At 42.0% G+C, this 15933-nt stretch overlaps 2 protein-coding genes across 9 annotated transcripts in view; one reads left to right on the forward strand and one right to left on the reverse strand.

The window, feature by feature from the left end:
- Positions 1-3279: 3279 nt before the first annotated feature.
- The window catches only part of LOC118507175, a 118322-nt gene continuing 105668 nt past the window's right edge, over positions 3280-15933 (reverse strand). For 2 of the 8 annotated variants that reach the window (XR_004905609.1, XR_004905608.1), the window contains 5 exons: positions 4435-4611; positions 4274-4371; positions 4036-4165; positions 3734-3926; positions 3280-3645 (listed from right to left, as the gene is read on the reverse strand). Coding sequence is in view for 4 of the 8 variants with exons in the window: in XM_036045245.1 (XP_035901138.1) it covers positions 3818-3926; positions 4036-4165; positions 4254-4371; positions 4435-4611; positions 4898-5017 (654 nt within the window). In the remaining 4 variants the exon portion in view is untranslated. Of the gene's footprint in view, positions 3927-4035; positions 4166-4253; positions 4372-4434; positions 4612-4897; positions 5211-15933 lie in introns of those variants that run through there. The other 6 variants (XR_004905607.1, XR_004905606.1, XM_036045245.1 and 3 more) reach the window with 6 other exon arrangements.
- LOC118507170 (nitrilase and fragile histidine triad fusion protein NitFhit) lies at positions 5532-7353 on the forward strand. Its single transcript, XM_036045239.1, has 4 exons — positions 5532-5836; positions 5890-6264; positions 6335-6842; positions 6911-7353. Exons 1-4 carry the CDS (start codon positions 5645-5647, stop codon positions 7258-7260), a joined length of 1425 nt encoding a protein of 474 aa, XP_035901132.1. The 5' UTR covers positions 5532-5644; the 3' UTR covers positions 7261-7353.

The raw sequence follows: 15933 nt of genomic DNA on the forward strand, positions 1-15933 counted from the left end.
TATCTAACATTTAGAGCATGTACAAAAAGAGTGAGAGAAAATATCTCGTATGTGAAAAAACAGGCTTTCATTGCCTGCATAACATATATCTTACTCTAATAAATATAAAAATAAAAAATCCAGTTTATATATTTAAGTCGTTTTTTTATTTATAAAAACTTAAAACCAAGTATGCATAAAGCATGTAGCACACTGTACCATTGTCACACACAGGTGCACGATCGATTAGTGTACGAGAGTCGCATGAAGATGGATTTCTCTCTTTCTATTCGCTAGTGTCATCGCAGGTTCTTTCATTCTCGCACTTTATCATCGAACGTGCGACAGGACATCTGTTGGTAAGAGCTATCGTATTGGTATCAACCTCTAGAAAAATAGAGAAAGAGAGAGTGAGAGAGAAAGAGGGAGAGTAGATCGATAGAATTTGTTCTTCTCTGTCGATAAAAGTGCAATGTGTGAGTCGATCTCGCAGTACAAATAAATAATGACGCCATTTCGTTATCGAGCTCAGTCCTTCCGAGCATGCGGATCAGTTCGCAACAGGTTTGACTGTCGCTAGATCAGCGCTTGAATGCCGGATCTGCATTGTTTCTGTATTTTAAATTCAAGAATAGAACGCAAGAGAAATATATTTATAAAAATTATTCAAATTTCGCCTGATTTTTTCTACTCATAATCATTATTTATCTATTGATGGTTATCCGAAATCGTTATCTATGGCATTAAATTTTGTGATCGGTTGCATGGGTAAGATCTACTGAAAGAAATATGTATCCCCTTTTTCATAACTTCTTAGGGAAATCCAATTTTTGACTCCGAAAGAAACGACCTTTTGAAACAGACAGCTGCTCCGTTTCGTGTACCAGGAGAGAATCCGACAAAGGAGCTCACAAAATTCGATCCTCCGATTTTTTTTCCGTTCGCATACTTCCTCGTTGGTTGAGAAAAAATCCTCCAAAAAGTACCAGCCGAACGATCTTCGACACCAGGAGAGCATCCATCCAAGGAGGTATGCTCCCGATCGAAAACATCCGGCCCGATCCCAACTGGTCGAAGGAAAAAGTGCTCCCGAAAAGAACCAGTTTTTCGATTCTCGTTACCAGGAGAGCATGCATTTCAGGAGGTATCATTTCGATCTCGAAACTGCCCCGACCAGACAAGCAAAATTTCTCCGAAAAGTACCAGGTTTTCGATTCTCGCTACCAGGAGAGCATCCACCAAGGAGGTTGTACTATTTTCGATGGAGATCATCCAGCACGTTAGGCAAATTTAGGGGAAACATCGTTCATCTCTTTCGCGCACTTGAAATGCGCCATCCACCTTGTTAGTATTTTATATAGCGGTCTCTTTTCGGCATAGTGTATAGGGGCGCCCAATACTCAAGCATGATCTTCTACTACAGTGTATGTCATTAGTGTAAAGCCGCTCGTACTTTACAGATTTTGTTTTGTTATGAGTTAATATTTTTAACTGGGTCAAACGCCTTTTCATCTTAATCATTTCATCTTTTTTATGCTTTATTGATTTAACCAACCGGATTTTTAAAAGTTATTTTTAATACCTAAAATACTTTATTTTCCTTTTTACTTTCAAAAGAGCTTTTCATTTCAAACTCTCTTGACAACATGCAGCATAAATATGTATACACTCTCCACTTATCTAACATTTAGAGCATGTACAAAAAGAGTGAGAGAAAATATCTCGTATGCGAAAAAACAGGCTTTCATTGCCTGCATAACATATATCTTACTCTAATAAATATAAAAATAAAAAATCCAGTTTATATATTTAAGTCGTTTTTTTATTTATAAAAACTTAAAACCAAGTATGCATAAAGCATGTAGCACACTGTACCATTGTCACACACAGGTGCACGATCGATTAGTGTACGAGAGTCGCATGAAGATGGATTTCTCTCTTTCTATTCGCTAGTGTCATCGCAGGTTCTTTCATTCTCGCACTTTATCATCGAACGTGCGACAGGACATCTGTTGGTAAGAGCTATCGTATTGGTATCAACCTCTAGAAAAATAGAGAAAGAGAGAGTGAGAGAGAAAGAGGGAGAGTAGATCGATAGAATTTGTTCTTCTCTGTCGATAAAAGTGCAATGTGTGAGTCGATCTCGCAGTACAAATAAATAATGACGCCATTTCGTTATCGAGCTGTCCTTCCGAGCATGCGGATCAGTTTGCAACAGGCTTGACTGTCGCTAGATCAGCGCTTGAATGCCGGATCTGTATTGTTTCTGTATTTTAAATTGAAGAATAGAACGCAAGAGAAATATATATATAAAAATTATTCAAATTTCGCCTGATTTTTTCTACTCATAATCATTATTTATCTATTGATGGTTATCCGAAATCGTTATCTATGACATTAAATTTTGTGATCGACTGCATGGGTAAGATCTACTGAAAGAAATATGTATCCCCTTTTTCATAACTTCTTAGGGAAATCCAATTTTTGACTCCGAAAGAAACGACCTTTTGAAACAGACAGCTGCTCCGTTTCGTGTACCAGGAGAGAATCCGACAAAGGAGCTCACAAAATTCGATCCTCCGATTTTTTTTCCGTTCGCATACTTCCTCGTTGGTTGAGAAAAAATCCTCCAAAAAGTACCAGCCGAACGATCTTCGACACCAGGAGAGCATCCATCCAAGGAGGTATGCTCCCGATCAAAAACATCCGGCCCGATCCCAACTGGTCGAAGGAAAAAAGTGCTCCCGAAAACAACCAGTTTTTCGATTCTCGTTACCAGGAGAGCATGCATTTCAGGAGGTATCATTTCGATCTCGAAACTGCCCCGACCAGACGAGCAAAATTTCTCCGAAAAGTACCAGGTTTTCGATTCTCGCTACCAGGAGAGCATCCACCAAGGAGGTTGTACTATTTTCAATGGAGATCATCCAGCACGTTAGGCAAATTTAGGGGAAACATCGTTCATCTCTTTCGCGCACTTGCAATGCGCCATCCACCTTGTTAGTATTTTATATAGCGGTCTCTTTTCGGCATAGTGTATAGGGGCGCCCAATACTCAAGCATGATCTTCTACTACAGTGTATGTCGTAATTGTATGGTCGCTCGTACTTTACAGATTTTGTTTTGATATTGCAATTGAAATTTTACTGCTTTTGGTCGTTACATTGCCTTAAAAAGAGTCTTAATATTCCCTTGACAGTAACCAGTAATTCTTCAAGTTTTATTCGCGATGTCAAACGAAAGCGCCGATCAAACTCAAAACACAACAATGTCAACACTGTGGTTTTTTATTATTTTTTATTTATTTATTTATTAATTACTACAGACAGATGCCGTATTGTCAGGTTTATTTTTATCTTAAAATAAAAATTAATGAAAAATATTATACGTACACTCAAACATTTTTGCATTATCTGCACCGACAAATGTATAATTTGCCCCTTTTTCTTTGTTTTTGTGCCAGGCAATATTTACAAAAAAAGGATAGAATCGAAAGCCTCCTCATACCGCTATCTATTTCTGAAATGGATAAAATATGAGTATCTATGAAGAACTGATAAAACGAGTAGCAAAAACTGTTAAAGGTCCTTGTTCGCAAATCATCAGTACCAATTAAGCCATCGTAAGACAGCGGCACCTGCCATAATCATTCGATAAAAGTATTTTCTGGGAAACGAGAAGGAAGTAGAGCAGTTTTGTAAACACCTTTAATCCTGATAATTTGGTTCCTTAGAAATTTGTGAAACAGGTTTACCATTCTTTTCAGTGTCCAGGGCAATGTTTTGAATCCTTCGCGAAACACCCACCCAAAAGGGTAGAAGGATGATCGGAACTGTCCTCAGCTGTCCAATGAAGGTTCTCGTGGTTCTGCGATTCTTCGGTAGCCAAAAAAAATTATTGAGCCTGTGTGACAATAGCATACCGGACGTGAAGTTTTGAATCGACCCCTGCAATAGCAAACAGAATTATTGTAACATAAATCCGATTGGTCAGTACTATATCCTATCACATGTTGGCATCACAGGCCAACAAGGTGTCTGTTCATTAGATACTCACAACGACTCATGTGTGAAAGATTTTGAATCGATCATCCTTTGCGTCATCGGTTCACCAGCGGCGGATCTCGTTACTGATTTGTTTTCGTAGTAACAGTAATATACTCCACTACTAGCTTCAATACAATTTTCTGTAAATATGAGATACGTGGAAATATGTTTCAGCCCCGGTATGGTCATGTGCGCCAGAACTTTATCGTGCACAGGATGGAGCTATACCTACGGTTCCAAATACTGACCATCGTAATAAAGATTTCACTGTGCCGATTGCTGGAAAGGAACCTGATGTTGGTTTCTGCAAGAACACCTCTTTGCATGTTAGTTGGTAAGGTAGAGCCTGTAAAACAAAAAACAGTAATGAACAGCCTTTGTTTGTTGTCCTGTTTCTTGTGAAACTTACATCAATCGGGGAAACCTTTCTGCTTCCCGCACCGTACGCTTTCCCCAACCAACCCTTCCGTAAATGCATGACACCGGATCTTTCGGGTGGATGTAATGGTCGTTTGTATACTTTGCACGTAATCGTCGGCATCAATCGACGAGACTTATCAAGCAGTAGTCTTCTGTGCACCGATATCTGGAAACAAAACAAAAAAAAACCTCAAAACGGTCAAATTCAGGTTGCAATTTGTTTGGAACAAGAGGTTCAGGCACAGTATAGTACAGCAATGAAGTGTTCTATCGTTCCGGTCGGATTCCAACCATTCGTTAGCACTGCAGAAGAATCTTCCAGTGTGATTTATGCAGCAATCGGTATGCAGTATGGTGATATAAGGGAGGTGAGGAAGGAACGGTGTTTTACGGTTTCGTCAGAGAATGTTTTCACGCATGTTGAATTATTTGGTCTTAAATGCAGCACCAACCTTCGTTAGCAGCAATTGAAACAAAAACTTACGGGCATTGTGATGATGCCGTACCGCGGGAAGACGCCGCTTGTTTGCTTCCGAAGTTTCCTCATCCAGGATGCACCTGTGATAAATCATCCGATTTATTCTTCACTGACGCATCACATATGCTTTTTACTGGAAATTTTATTGTTTGCAACATATTTTCTCCACAATCTCTCGATGTAAACATCCACTTTGATCACAGCACTGAGCCGTATGACAGCGGCGAGTACGAAGGACGAAAGCAAACTGCGAAGAAATGTGTTCGAAGTAGCCATGTCGCTACACAAATGATCACACACACACACACACACAACCGCATTTGACGGTTGAAAAAGCCATTACACACGCACCCATTCAAAGTTCTTGCAGTTACAGCGATGCTCCGGGAAAAAAACATTTTAGCTAAACCAGCCACTGCAGCAAGGTTGGATTCTGGTAATTACACTCAAAATTGTACATGTGTTGGCCGCAACCCTCCCCAAAACATTTGATACAAAATTACTAGAAAATAACAGCATGAACCGGTAAATTTCAAAACGTGTTGCGAAACTCCGAAAAGACACATGCGCCGTAGAACAGACTGAACGTCAACATTCGTATAACATCCGTAACATAAACAATCTACGCGACAACAACATCAGCTGATAAGCGCAATACGAAAATTATCACTTGCAGTAATCCTCTTTCGCGTAATCTTTGCTGGCATCCGAGATCATTTACATGTATTCTTTGCTGGGCAAACGAACCGCACAAGTACTGTGGCAATCATCAAGTTACAGTAATATTAGAACGATGGCCACTCGAACGCCAGCCCGTATTGCCGTTGCGCAAATGCGCTCCACAAACGATAAGCAGCACAACTTTGCCCAGATCCAAACTATCACGGAGCGGGCCAAGGCGGAAGATGTTCAGGTTGGTATATTACCCTTGTTTTTCCTCCATTCACTATGACGAGTGCCATTTAGTTTATCTTCTTTCCAGAGTGTTGTGATTTCGTTGGGACACATCGTGAAGAAACGTTGAACTTGTCCGAACCACTGACCGGTCAAACCGTGGAACAGTACCGGAAGCTGGCAAGGGAGCAAAATGTTTGGCTTTCGTTCGGTGGAGTTCACGAAAGCATTGTTGAGGAGTCGAATTCCGGTCAGCAGGTGAACAATATCTACAATACTCACATACTGATCAACAATGTCGGTGAGCTAGTGGCAAGCTATCGGAAACTGCACATGTTTAACGTGGTGACGCCAGAATTTAAATTTCGAGAATCGGAAACAGTCCGATCGGGCCCGTCTCTGATACCGCCAGTCGAAACTCCTATCGGACGGATAGGACTGCAGATCGTAAGAGATGAACACTGTCACCTCTCTTCTTAACTCCGTCTAATTTGTTCTCTTTATTCCTCTTTATCAGTGCTACGATATGCGGTTTGCAGAGGCAAGTACCATCTTAAGGAAACAAGGAGCGGAAATTCTCACCTATCCGTCCGCCTTTGCAATGTCAACCGGGCGTGCTCACTGGGAAGTGTTACTGCGAGCAAGAGCAATTGAGAATCAGTGCTTTGTGATTGCCGCTGCACAAATTGGATTCCACAATAAGAAGCGCGAGAGCTACGGCCATGCACTGGTCGTCAACCCCTGGGGAGTCATCCTGGGTGAAGCTAGCAACCAGGACTTGGATGTGGTTGTAGCGGAGTTGGACTTTGGCAAGCTGCAAAGCGTTCGGGCCAATATGCCTTGCTTCGAACACCGGAGGGACGATGTTTACAACTTGTCTACACGTGTAGGCCTGCCTTACACCAGTACCACAACAAGTGATGAGAAGTTCTCGTTCGGAGGTATACCTATTCAGCAGGAAACGATTTTCTACGTGTCCGAGTATTGCTTTGCTTTCACCAACATCCGTTGTGTTGTGCCAGGACGTAAGCTTGATGAGCATTTTCACTTTTCTGTATAAATACCAATTCCCTTTTTCGTCTCCTCTTCTTAGACGTTCTGGTTTCAACAAAACGAGCTGCAGCTCGTCTACCTGACCTTAGTCCGGCAGAAATATCCGATTTCTTCCAGACAGTCTGCAAGGTGCAGAAAGTGGCAGAACGGCTGTACGACGCCACCTCATCCACCGTGACGGTACAGGATGGGCCGGATGCAGGCCAGACGGTTTTCCATGTGCACTGTCACATAATGCCACGGCATGTTGGTGACTTCCCGGAAAACGATCAAATCTACGGTGAGTTAAACCGTCACGACAAGGAACCGGAGCGGCCACGACGGCCAATTGCAGAAATGATTGCAGAAGCAGCACGGTTTCGTGAAGAGATGTCCAAAATGGGTTTATGAGAGTGCAAGAATGAGTGATAGAAGAGATGCTGTTTGCTTTCCAAATAAATATCTTCGACAATAATCTATCCTTGGAATAATTTTACATTAAAAGCTTTGTCTTTGCAAATGCTTTAATCATTTACACAAAATTTCTTCTATGCGTGCGCCAAATGTTCTAGTTCTAGTTCTCAAATTATTCTTTCCTAAATAGGTGGAAACTTCAATCGGGATTCTTCTTTCCAACATAACGAATCAGCTAACCCAAAAAACCGAAGGGTAACAAAAGATTAGATTAATTGATGTTTTCAAGTCTAGAACCAGGGATTCGCAGTACGATGGAGGGTTCGCATAAATCATTGCTTACCGAAAAGTTTTATGCTTTTCCACCGTGCAGCCAAATCTTTCGCCGGCGGGTTATTGATATGGATCGGGGAAGGAACGAAATAAAGAAGATTCGTGCGCACGCTGCAATTGTGTACCGATTTTCCCCTAAGCACACGTGAGCTTATTTCCTATTCTGATGGTGTTTCGACGGCTAACGAGAACTTTTCCTTGACCCACTGTACCTAATGCGCCACGTGGGCAATTGGACGGTAAATATTATTTTTATATGACTGGAAGATTAACGCGCCGTATGAAGCATCGGCAAAGGTCCTCATCGAATGGCATGAGTTGAATATTGAATGATTTTCGAGATTTGGCTTTGCAGGTTTGTTTACCACCATTTACATTTGCCGTCCGTATCAGCCATCTTGGGATGAGAGCGATATCAAAAGGTTTGACCGAATCCTTCCCGGTAACGGATTGATTTGATTGGTGGGAGCCTCAGGTTCGTACCGTTAATAGACAAATTTAATAAAGGATGAAAACACTTTACGAATGATTCGAACAAATCCTCATTTTCGAACGATAATCCACACTAACTTAATAGCTCATTGTTCGTTTACATTTACAAAGGTTTGATGAGGTACCATGTTTGTGCTCCCGAAGACAGGAAGTGGCTTTTCCCCCAATCGAGTTTGTGGCATGTTATCTTGTCGACGAGGTTATAGTTTTCCATTGCGTCTTGGGCCAGGAATGACAACAACCGGGCGCCACCGGAAGATTGAAGTTAAGTGAGCGTACCAAAATAAACAATTACGAAAACTTCACCTCCTCTCGACGAAAGATGTTAGATTATCTTTCCAGTGGGGTTGGGAACAGCGCAAAATGGACCGGAAGCGAACATAAACGAACGGGTGGATATGTTCGAGGCTAGCATGTGCCAGGAGGAAACGGTAATTCAGTCGCCAGTCTCGTGATCCTCGAGCCCCGGAAAGTAAAGTAAGGAAATAAACACACTTCGACGATATCTTACGGCCGATATCAACCATGACACAACGGGACGGATCTACAAGTTTGGGAGGGTATGTTTACGGTCAATGTTGGTATTAAATTTAATAAAATTACACCAGGCTCCAGGTTCTGCTATACCGCCCAATCCCTCTGTCCCGGCAATGTGTCGTGGAAGATTCGTTGCTACACATCAGCTGTCTTGTCGGGGAGTTTATTCGTTCGTTGCTTTGACGCAAGGTGGGTCGGTTCCGGGTGAAATGTTCTTCTCTTGCTAAGAATTCTAATCCACAGAGACCTTTTCAGGGATCCTGCGGTTATTGGACGAACTCATCGTCACCCTAAAAGGCTGCACCGGACCGGAACGAGCATAAAAAACCGGGTTTTTGTGTCGGTAAAATTCATCTTTCATTTAGCAGAACAAAAGCACCGATGATTAGGTTACGCTACTCGTAATTAAAACGTCATCTCGACGAAATTTACTGGCGTCTGGGCGTCGGTAGGCTCGGTAGGCCAGCGTCACTGCACTTTCCGGTAGCTTCCGGTGGATTTCATAAACAACTTAATAATGGCCGGCGTACGAGCAGACCACAACCTCGTGATGATGGCGCTCGCCGGCCAGAACCTCTCTGTCGCTGCACTGCCGACGAGTCGTTTTCGCCCCTGGGTTAGTTTAATAACCATAAATTCACCTCCCGAAATCCACCAGCAACTCCGATAACAAATCTTTGGTCAGCAGCAGCAACCGCGTCATGGTCCGGGCCCGATGCCGAGTGTGGATAGCAGCGAAAAATCTCACTGGAGGACTTGCAGGCAACAGGGCGTTCCTTGAACCGTGCGTACCGGCGCCTAATCTGATTCTGGCAATATGAAACCCGAATGCGGAAGAATTATGACCCGGGTCAGGTGAGAGCTTTCACTCGCCACACCGGCATTGCCACACCGAGACAGGAGATAAACAATGGCTATCGCTTTACAATCGAGGGATAATGTGATAAACGACGTGGCTGGCTTTTGGACCGGAGGTCAATACGCAAAAGCCACATGTGCTCGTTCGGCCGACCGTGTGGACTTGCTGGCCCACCGAAAGGGATACATTGGGCACATTCCGAGTGGGTCTATGTGTAACGGATACATAATGACTTGCGTCACCACCAGTACCATCTCCACCAGAGGACAGCGATGTTTTGGTGGTGTAATATTTCATGGTAAAAAAAAAACCAAACGCACACAAACACTTTTGTGGAGACATGAAAGGTCTTGTCAAGCGCTTGAAAAAGTTTTTTAAGTACGTTTCACATTTTCCAGCAACACGCGTCGAACGAGCCGTGGAAAAGCTTTCACAGAGATTAAGAAAAACGCACTCCTTCATTTTCATCTCACTCTTGACATCCATTGTTGTCGGTGAGAACGAAACCCTTTTCCCAGTGGTTGTAACACGGCTCGCTGCAGAGGATACAGACACCACTTTCATTGATACACCGGGACATGAAACGGTTCTTAGTTAAACTTTGCTTAATAAGTGCCATTGTTTGTTCTTGCTGGTTGGAAAACAACTTTTATGTCGCACGATGTGTCCTGGCAGGCGAGTGAGTTAAAAGTTGAGTGTGAACGAGTTCCACGCACAATCGCCACCGTGGCGCATGGGCTTCCTTGGGGAGATGCCTGTCGGAGTTAATTTAATATCGTTCAGCAAGTGTGTTGTCACGGTAAATATTGCACTTTAAAATAATTTACGTCCATAACCGCTTTGTACCCAAGAATTGCCAGTAAATTTTCTTACAGTGAGCCTCGAGCGTATGTGACCTTTATTGATGAGTTTTGAACTGTTTACCAAAAAGCTTTTTCTTACCATAAGGTATCTCCAAGCATGTCAGAAGCGCTTCAAACAACCGAAAATTTGAATTGAGGTCGCAACTGTGTTTGGACAAGCAAACTTCCTGCCCTTTCACTCGTTGGGGGAAATGCTTATAACAGTCCTTGCACACATTGAAATGATAAAAATACCAACAGAAGCATACTCATTAAAATAACAATTATTTCCGCATATACTATTTTTCTTCTGCGTTGTCAAGCCTTATTGATGATGGCTAGGATATTAGTCTTACGCTCTGCACCCGCGCTGAATGAGCTAGATAAATGTTCTTCCAGCAGTGAGTGCACGACACAGTAATTGCATTTAATTGTGCATTTTACAGGATGATAGACGATCCATAGACGGTCCACGACGGGCACGGCCACTGAATAAAATGCCACTAAAAATAAAGATACAGCCGCACAACCCGAGCGAAGAAAAGGGTTACGGATAATTGCAAACAGTTTATGCACTTCTTAAGCCTTCTGCACCACTAAGACGCACAGCATGAGCCTTTCCAAGACCTGTGTGCAGTGTAATTGAATGTAATGAAATAATTAATTCACCGTACTTCCTTTCTGCAATCAATTACTTTGTGTGTGTGTGTGTGTGTGGGGTGGATAAATGATCGCAAAATGGGATCAATTGTGTTCGATAGTGCAGGCAATCAGGAATTAACATTAAAAATTGGGAAATGAGATACAACGTAACGGTAACAGTATCGTCTATTTGATGCAGACTATCAAGCAATCATTTTTTTGTTAAAGGAAGGTTATTTTAAAAGTATCGCAGTGAAGAAGGAAGCTTTAACAGTGCGTTTCGCAAGGCAATTAGACAGTTTGCTCTAGCAACATTAAAATAACAATCAATAAACAACGGAAGGCAAAAGGATACACAAAGTTTGTCAGAAGGTACGTGCGCCAGCTCCTGGTGAATGTATAATTAGATTATCAAACAAATATTTCATCCAACCGATGCCATAACGATTCACCTTGACTAGGTTAAGCTGATACCATGGAGCATCAATTAAGCACTGTTGAACTTGAGGCTTTCCAGGTCCGCCCTGAACAAGACTGCACCAATGTTTCCACTGAACAACTACTGGAATGGATGGAACCGAAGGCTTGCTGCTGCTGGCTTAGCAACAAAACGGGACGGCGTATAATGAGTTCACAGTAATTTCCAACGAGTGGTAAATAATTTCTCCGTCCACTTTAATTGAATCGAACAATTGCATGTGATAGCTGTTAAATGTGGATAATGGTGTGTGGAGGAAAGCTGGAAAACTGGATGCAGATAGCGACAGGCGGATGAACTTACGCACAGTAAGCGAGCGATGGAAAACTACTGGCTAACCAGATAAGCATGGATGATGGTCGTGGGGACTCTTACTTGAAGATGCCATGAGAGTGTGTCATCATTCGTGCAAAGAAAACGTCCTTCTGTAATTCATTTAAGAAATTGTTGTGAACATCATTGCGAAAAAAAAGTATCCCTGTGCGATGGTTGTTTGATTATAATTTGAGTATCTTGAGCTTTTTCAGCCCTTAGAAAATACCCTTAAACTCACTAAACAACGTTCTAGAAAGTAAAAAAAAGGTTTTATAACCCATAAACACGGGAACATGTTTAAAAGCCCAATAAAACAAACAAAGAGTACCGCTCAACACTAGACAGTCAATAGGAAACATTTAATTTCGCTAATCGATTTGTTACCCAGGACTAGGACATAAAATCATTGCCATCGGTTTGTTGTGCGATTATTTATATTCATTTCGTCCCAATCATTGGATACTCGGGTTAATGAATATTTATCGAAGCAAATGCTAATTTGGCAAGTTAACCTAGTTTCGGTCGGGCCTTTCCACCAATGGGCTGTAAATCTTTTTGGCGATTAAATTCATTGAACGCGTAAATATACACGGCTATCGATAAAGTTTTGCATGTTTATTTTGCTTTGATACGCGTGGAAATGGGTACAGCAATAGCTTTAAGCTTAAACATCATCATGGTTGCGGAGAATGAAAATAGGAGCACTTTCCACCATCGAACCGGGGTTTTGAGTTTTACATTTGCAGGAATAATGAAACTGAAAATACCTCTTAGCTGGCAAAGTTTGGCAAACATTTGTCTGAAAAAAAAAACTTCCACCCTCCCTCTTTCTACCTTTTTCCCGCACCCATCCGATCCCCACACAAAAAAAAACCATCAATCATTAATCGACCCAATGACCAACGGCTCTTTTGCTGTTTTGCTCGCTCGACCAGTATTTGTTGGAAAAATGTTTCACTTCCAGTAGCATCCGTCGACCCTAATGGTTTCGGAAAGCTTCTTTCGCATCCCCATTTGCGGAGCATACACTCCCACTGCTTGGCACTTCCGTCAAAGTTCGGATCGTAACGCTGCTCTGAAATGCGAAAATAGCATCAGCACCATTACCCTTGGCGAGCAAATATTTGTCCAGGATCTAGCCAGAATCCAGCGAGTGGACAGTTTGAATGCTGCAAACAAATTCATACCAGCTCGTACAAATACCTACAAATAAATTACCTGTGATAAATATTTGCTTGACTGTTGAGCAGTTTGGCATTTTTCGATCGCTTCTCGGATTCGTTTTTGGATGCATAATGTAGTCAATGAGTTTAGAAATTTCCATAAACGTTGGCAGCTAGCTCGAGTGGATCGTTAGCATCCACTGATCCGATGATTTTATTTTATTCGAAAGCATAATCTAGCACCAACATCCGAGCTTAAATTCGATACGTTATAGGTAAAATGTTACGAAAATCGCTCGAGTTGTCATGACAAATATTAGTTACATAAATAACTCCTGGTCCTCGCTGTTGCTGACAAACTTACCACGGTACGACTAACGACTAATAATTTGTAAAACTAAACTTCGAGAAACCGTTCAAATGATGAAGCCTGTTACAGCATCCAGCAGTTCAGCGGAAGATTTTATAACCCGTCAATGGCATGGACGCTGGCTGTACGAATCGACAGTCATTCACAACTCAAAACCATCCTCAGACCGGTGGTTCACAACACACACACACGTACTCCGTTAAAATGCAATCGACCGGAAGTCGGTGGCCAATCGTGGGAGTGAAAATCAACCCGGTTCCTTGGTGAAATGCATAACGAACGATATTCTACACGGCTGCTATCCACTGCCCCGCTCATGGTGCTCTCGCTTTTACCTCCATCCCATTCGAGTGTATTATTGGGGCTGGTGTACCCTTTGGTAGGCATTTGAACTTTCGTGGGAAATAGTTTTCAACAGTGATTGTATTTCAATTATGCACTTCTGATGCATCGGACTGGCATTTGGTATGAAATTGGTGCCCGTTGGATGGATATCATGCGTGCTAAATAACATATATCAAATGAGTTGTTCATATTGTTTTTCGCTGAATGAAACGTGCACACACACACAAACAGTATAATAAATGCAGTCCAACCAATAGGTATTGAGTATGAGTATGATAAAAAAATGAATGTAAAAATAATAAACGCACTGCTGTTGCTCACTAATTAACGAACAAGTTCTTGAAATTGAGTGAATAGTTTTTGTACATAATAGACTCATATCGAAAATGCTGTAAGATACTATTTGTAAGCGAATATAATTATTGATGGATTGTTTAAATTAAATCGTAATTACATTCCATAGAAAATGGAAAGCTTTTGTACCATTTTATTTTGTTCTACAATGTTCCTAGAAAAACAAGCAACAGCTTTAAGTGCAACTTAAAGTCAAAGGATTATCTCCTTGCTCGATTAAATTGCAATACGTTTCTTTTACACATATTTCAAACAGAGTGTGAAATGCGGATTATGGTGCTTTTCGTACATAAATTACTTTAAGCGGTATTACAATGTTCAACACATCTACACGTCGATGAACACGTGTGATAAACGAATCGTTTGCAACAGATGGCAAGGTAATTCAACTTCAACCAATTGAATTATTGCATCGTTTCGGCAAAACTTCCCGTCCGTCGTAAATCCGTGCTTAAAGCTGAAACCAAACTTTTCATAGCCCCCAAAAAGTTGATCAATGGTTCGCTATCATCTTTATTATGGGTGCAATCCCGAAGGCTTGCTTAAAGCACTTTGAAGACATCATATTGCAGCAAGTCACACAATTTCGATTCCCCAAAATTTGCCAATATGTTTGCCCAACTTACTTCATCGTGCGCGTTTATGAAGAAAGTTGTTTAATTCCTCGAAAGGAGCGAATGGAGACGCATGATTGTTTGTACTTGACGCTGTTGTTTGAAAAAACTTGCTCTGCTTTTTCCGCGCATGGGAGAGAGATATATTGGCAGTTTATTTCCGCATCACCGACAAGAGCCACTTGTGTTATGATATTATGACACTCGGCACTGGGGAACAACATTGCGTTTAGTGGAGGCGAACAGCATACCTTCACGTTACATTTTAGTTTCACTTTAATCTTCATCACTTCGCTCGCTGCCTTGTCCTTGACTGATTCGCAGTACCGTGTGTGAGTTTACTTCCCACACGCATCTGCCTACATCAATTTATGTGTAAATAAAAAAACATGCGCCTGTTATCTGTAAGCCGCTGCGAATGTATTGCTTTCACCCGTATGCATGTGGCTGTCTATCAGTGTACCGATTGCCTTTCGCCTCACAGGCCCACAGACGGCCAGCAGCATCGGCCGAGCCAGCTGGCCCACACGGGGTGAAGGGTCGTTGTCAATGATGCCGGGATGATGTAGCCGCCGACACGCTGGCGTCTTGGCGTAAAGCATTTTGGAGAGATTTCCTCCACTTCACTCGCACCGCTTACACTTACCATTAGCGGAAGCCAACGGGAAAGTGGAAAAACGGGATGAAAAACGGGATTTTCCATCTTTTTTTGTCTCCCCTGTTGTCAGGATAGACTGTGCGTTCTTCGGCGACAGGAGCACGTGTTGGGAAGATGTTCGTAGCTTACAAGGAAGCTTTTCTTATTTACATGGGCACGATTTGCTCTGCCTTTCTGCTCGCTTCATTCGTTGGGCTCATCATACTCGCAGTGCAATGCAACCAAACACGCGTGGAGAGCAGCAATAACTACAACAACGGCAACATCATCTTGTGGCGCCCTTTTGTATACAGCTAGCCCTACTGCTTCCACTTCCCGTTCCCGTCGCTGTGCAAAAGGAGAACACTTGTTGAATGTTTTTATCCAAACCATCAACAGCTGGCATTAATTCCTTCTGTTTACCGAACGAAGTGGAGTACGGCTCTCACGAAAGAGACTCATTTTCGTACCCAGTGCGAGAGAGAGAGAGAGAGAGAGAGAGAGAGAGAGAGAGAGAGAGAGACTGTTTCGCATCGTTCTCTGACGACTCTCGTTCACAGTGATGGCACGGATTTGAGTAATATGTTTTTATTGAAGAGAGGTATTTTATTGGTCTAATATTGACATGAACAAAGTTCTTTTTAATTTCTTACTTATTTTGAAAATTTCTATCAATTATACTTTATTTT

Source organism: Anopheles stephensi, chromosome 2, assembly GCF_013141755.1.
Source record: "Anopheles stephensi strain Indian chromosome 2, UCI_ANSTEP_V1.0, whole genome shotgun sequence".
NCBI classification, from domain to species: domain Eukaryota; kingdom Metazoa; phylum Arthropoda; class Insecta; order Diptera; family Culicidae; genus Anopheles; species Anopheles stephensi.

Bases quoted from the DNA above. Each gene is read 5' to 3' on its own strand.
- LOC118507170 (XM_036045239.1), top strand. From the start codon at position 5,645: ATGTATTCTTTGCTGGGCAAACGAACCGCACAAGTACTGTGGCAATCA. The intron at 6,265-6,334 runs GTAAGAGATGAA...CCTCTTTATCAG, and splicing joins GACGGATAGGACTGCAGATC to TGCTACGATATGCGGTTTGC. The intron at 6,843-6,910 runs GTAAGCTTGATG...TCCTCTTCTTAG, and splicing joins CCGTTGTGTTGTGCCAGGAC to ACGTTCTGGTTTCAACAAAA.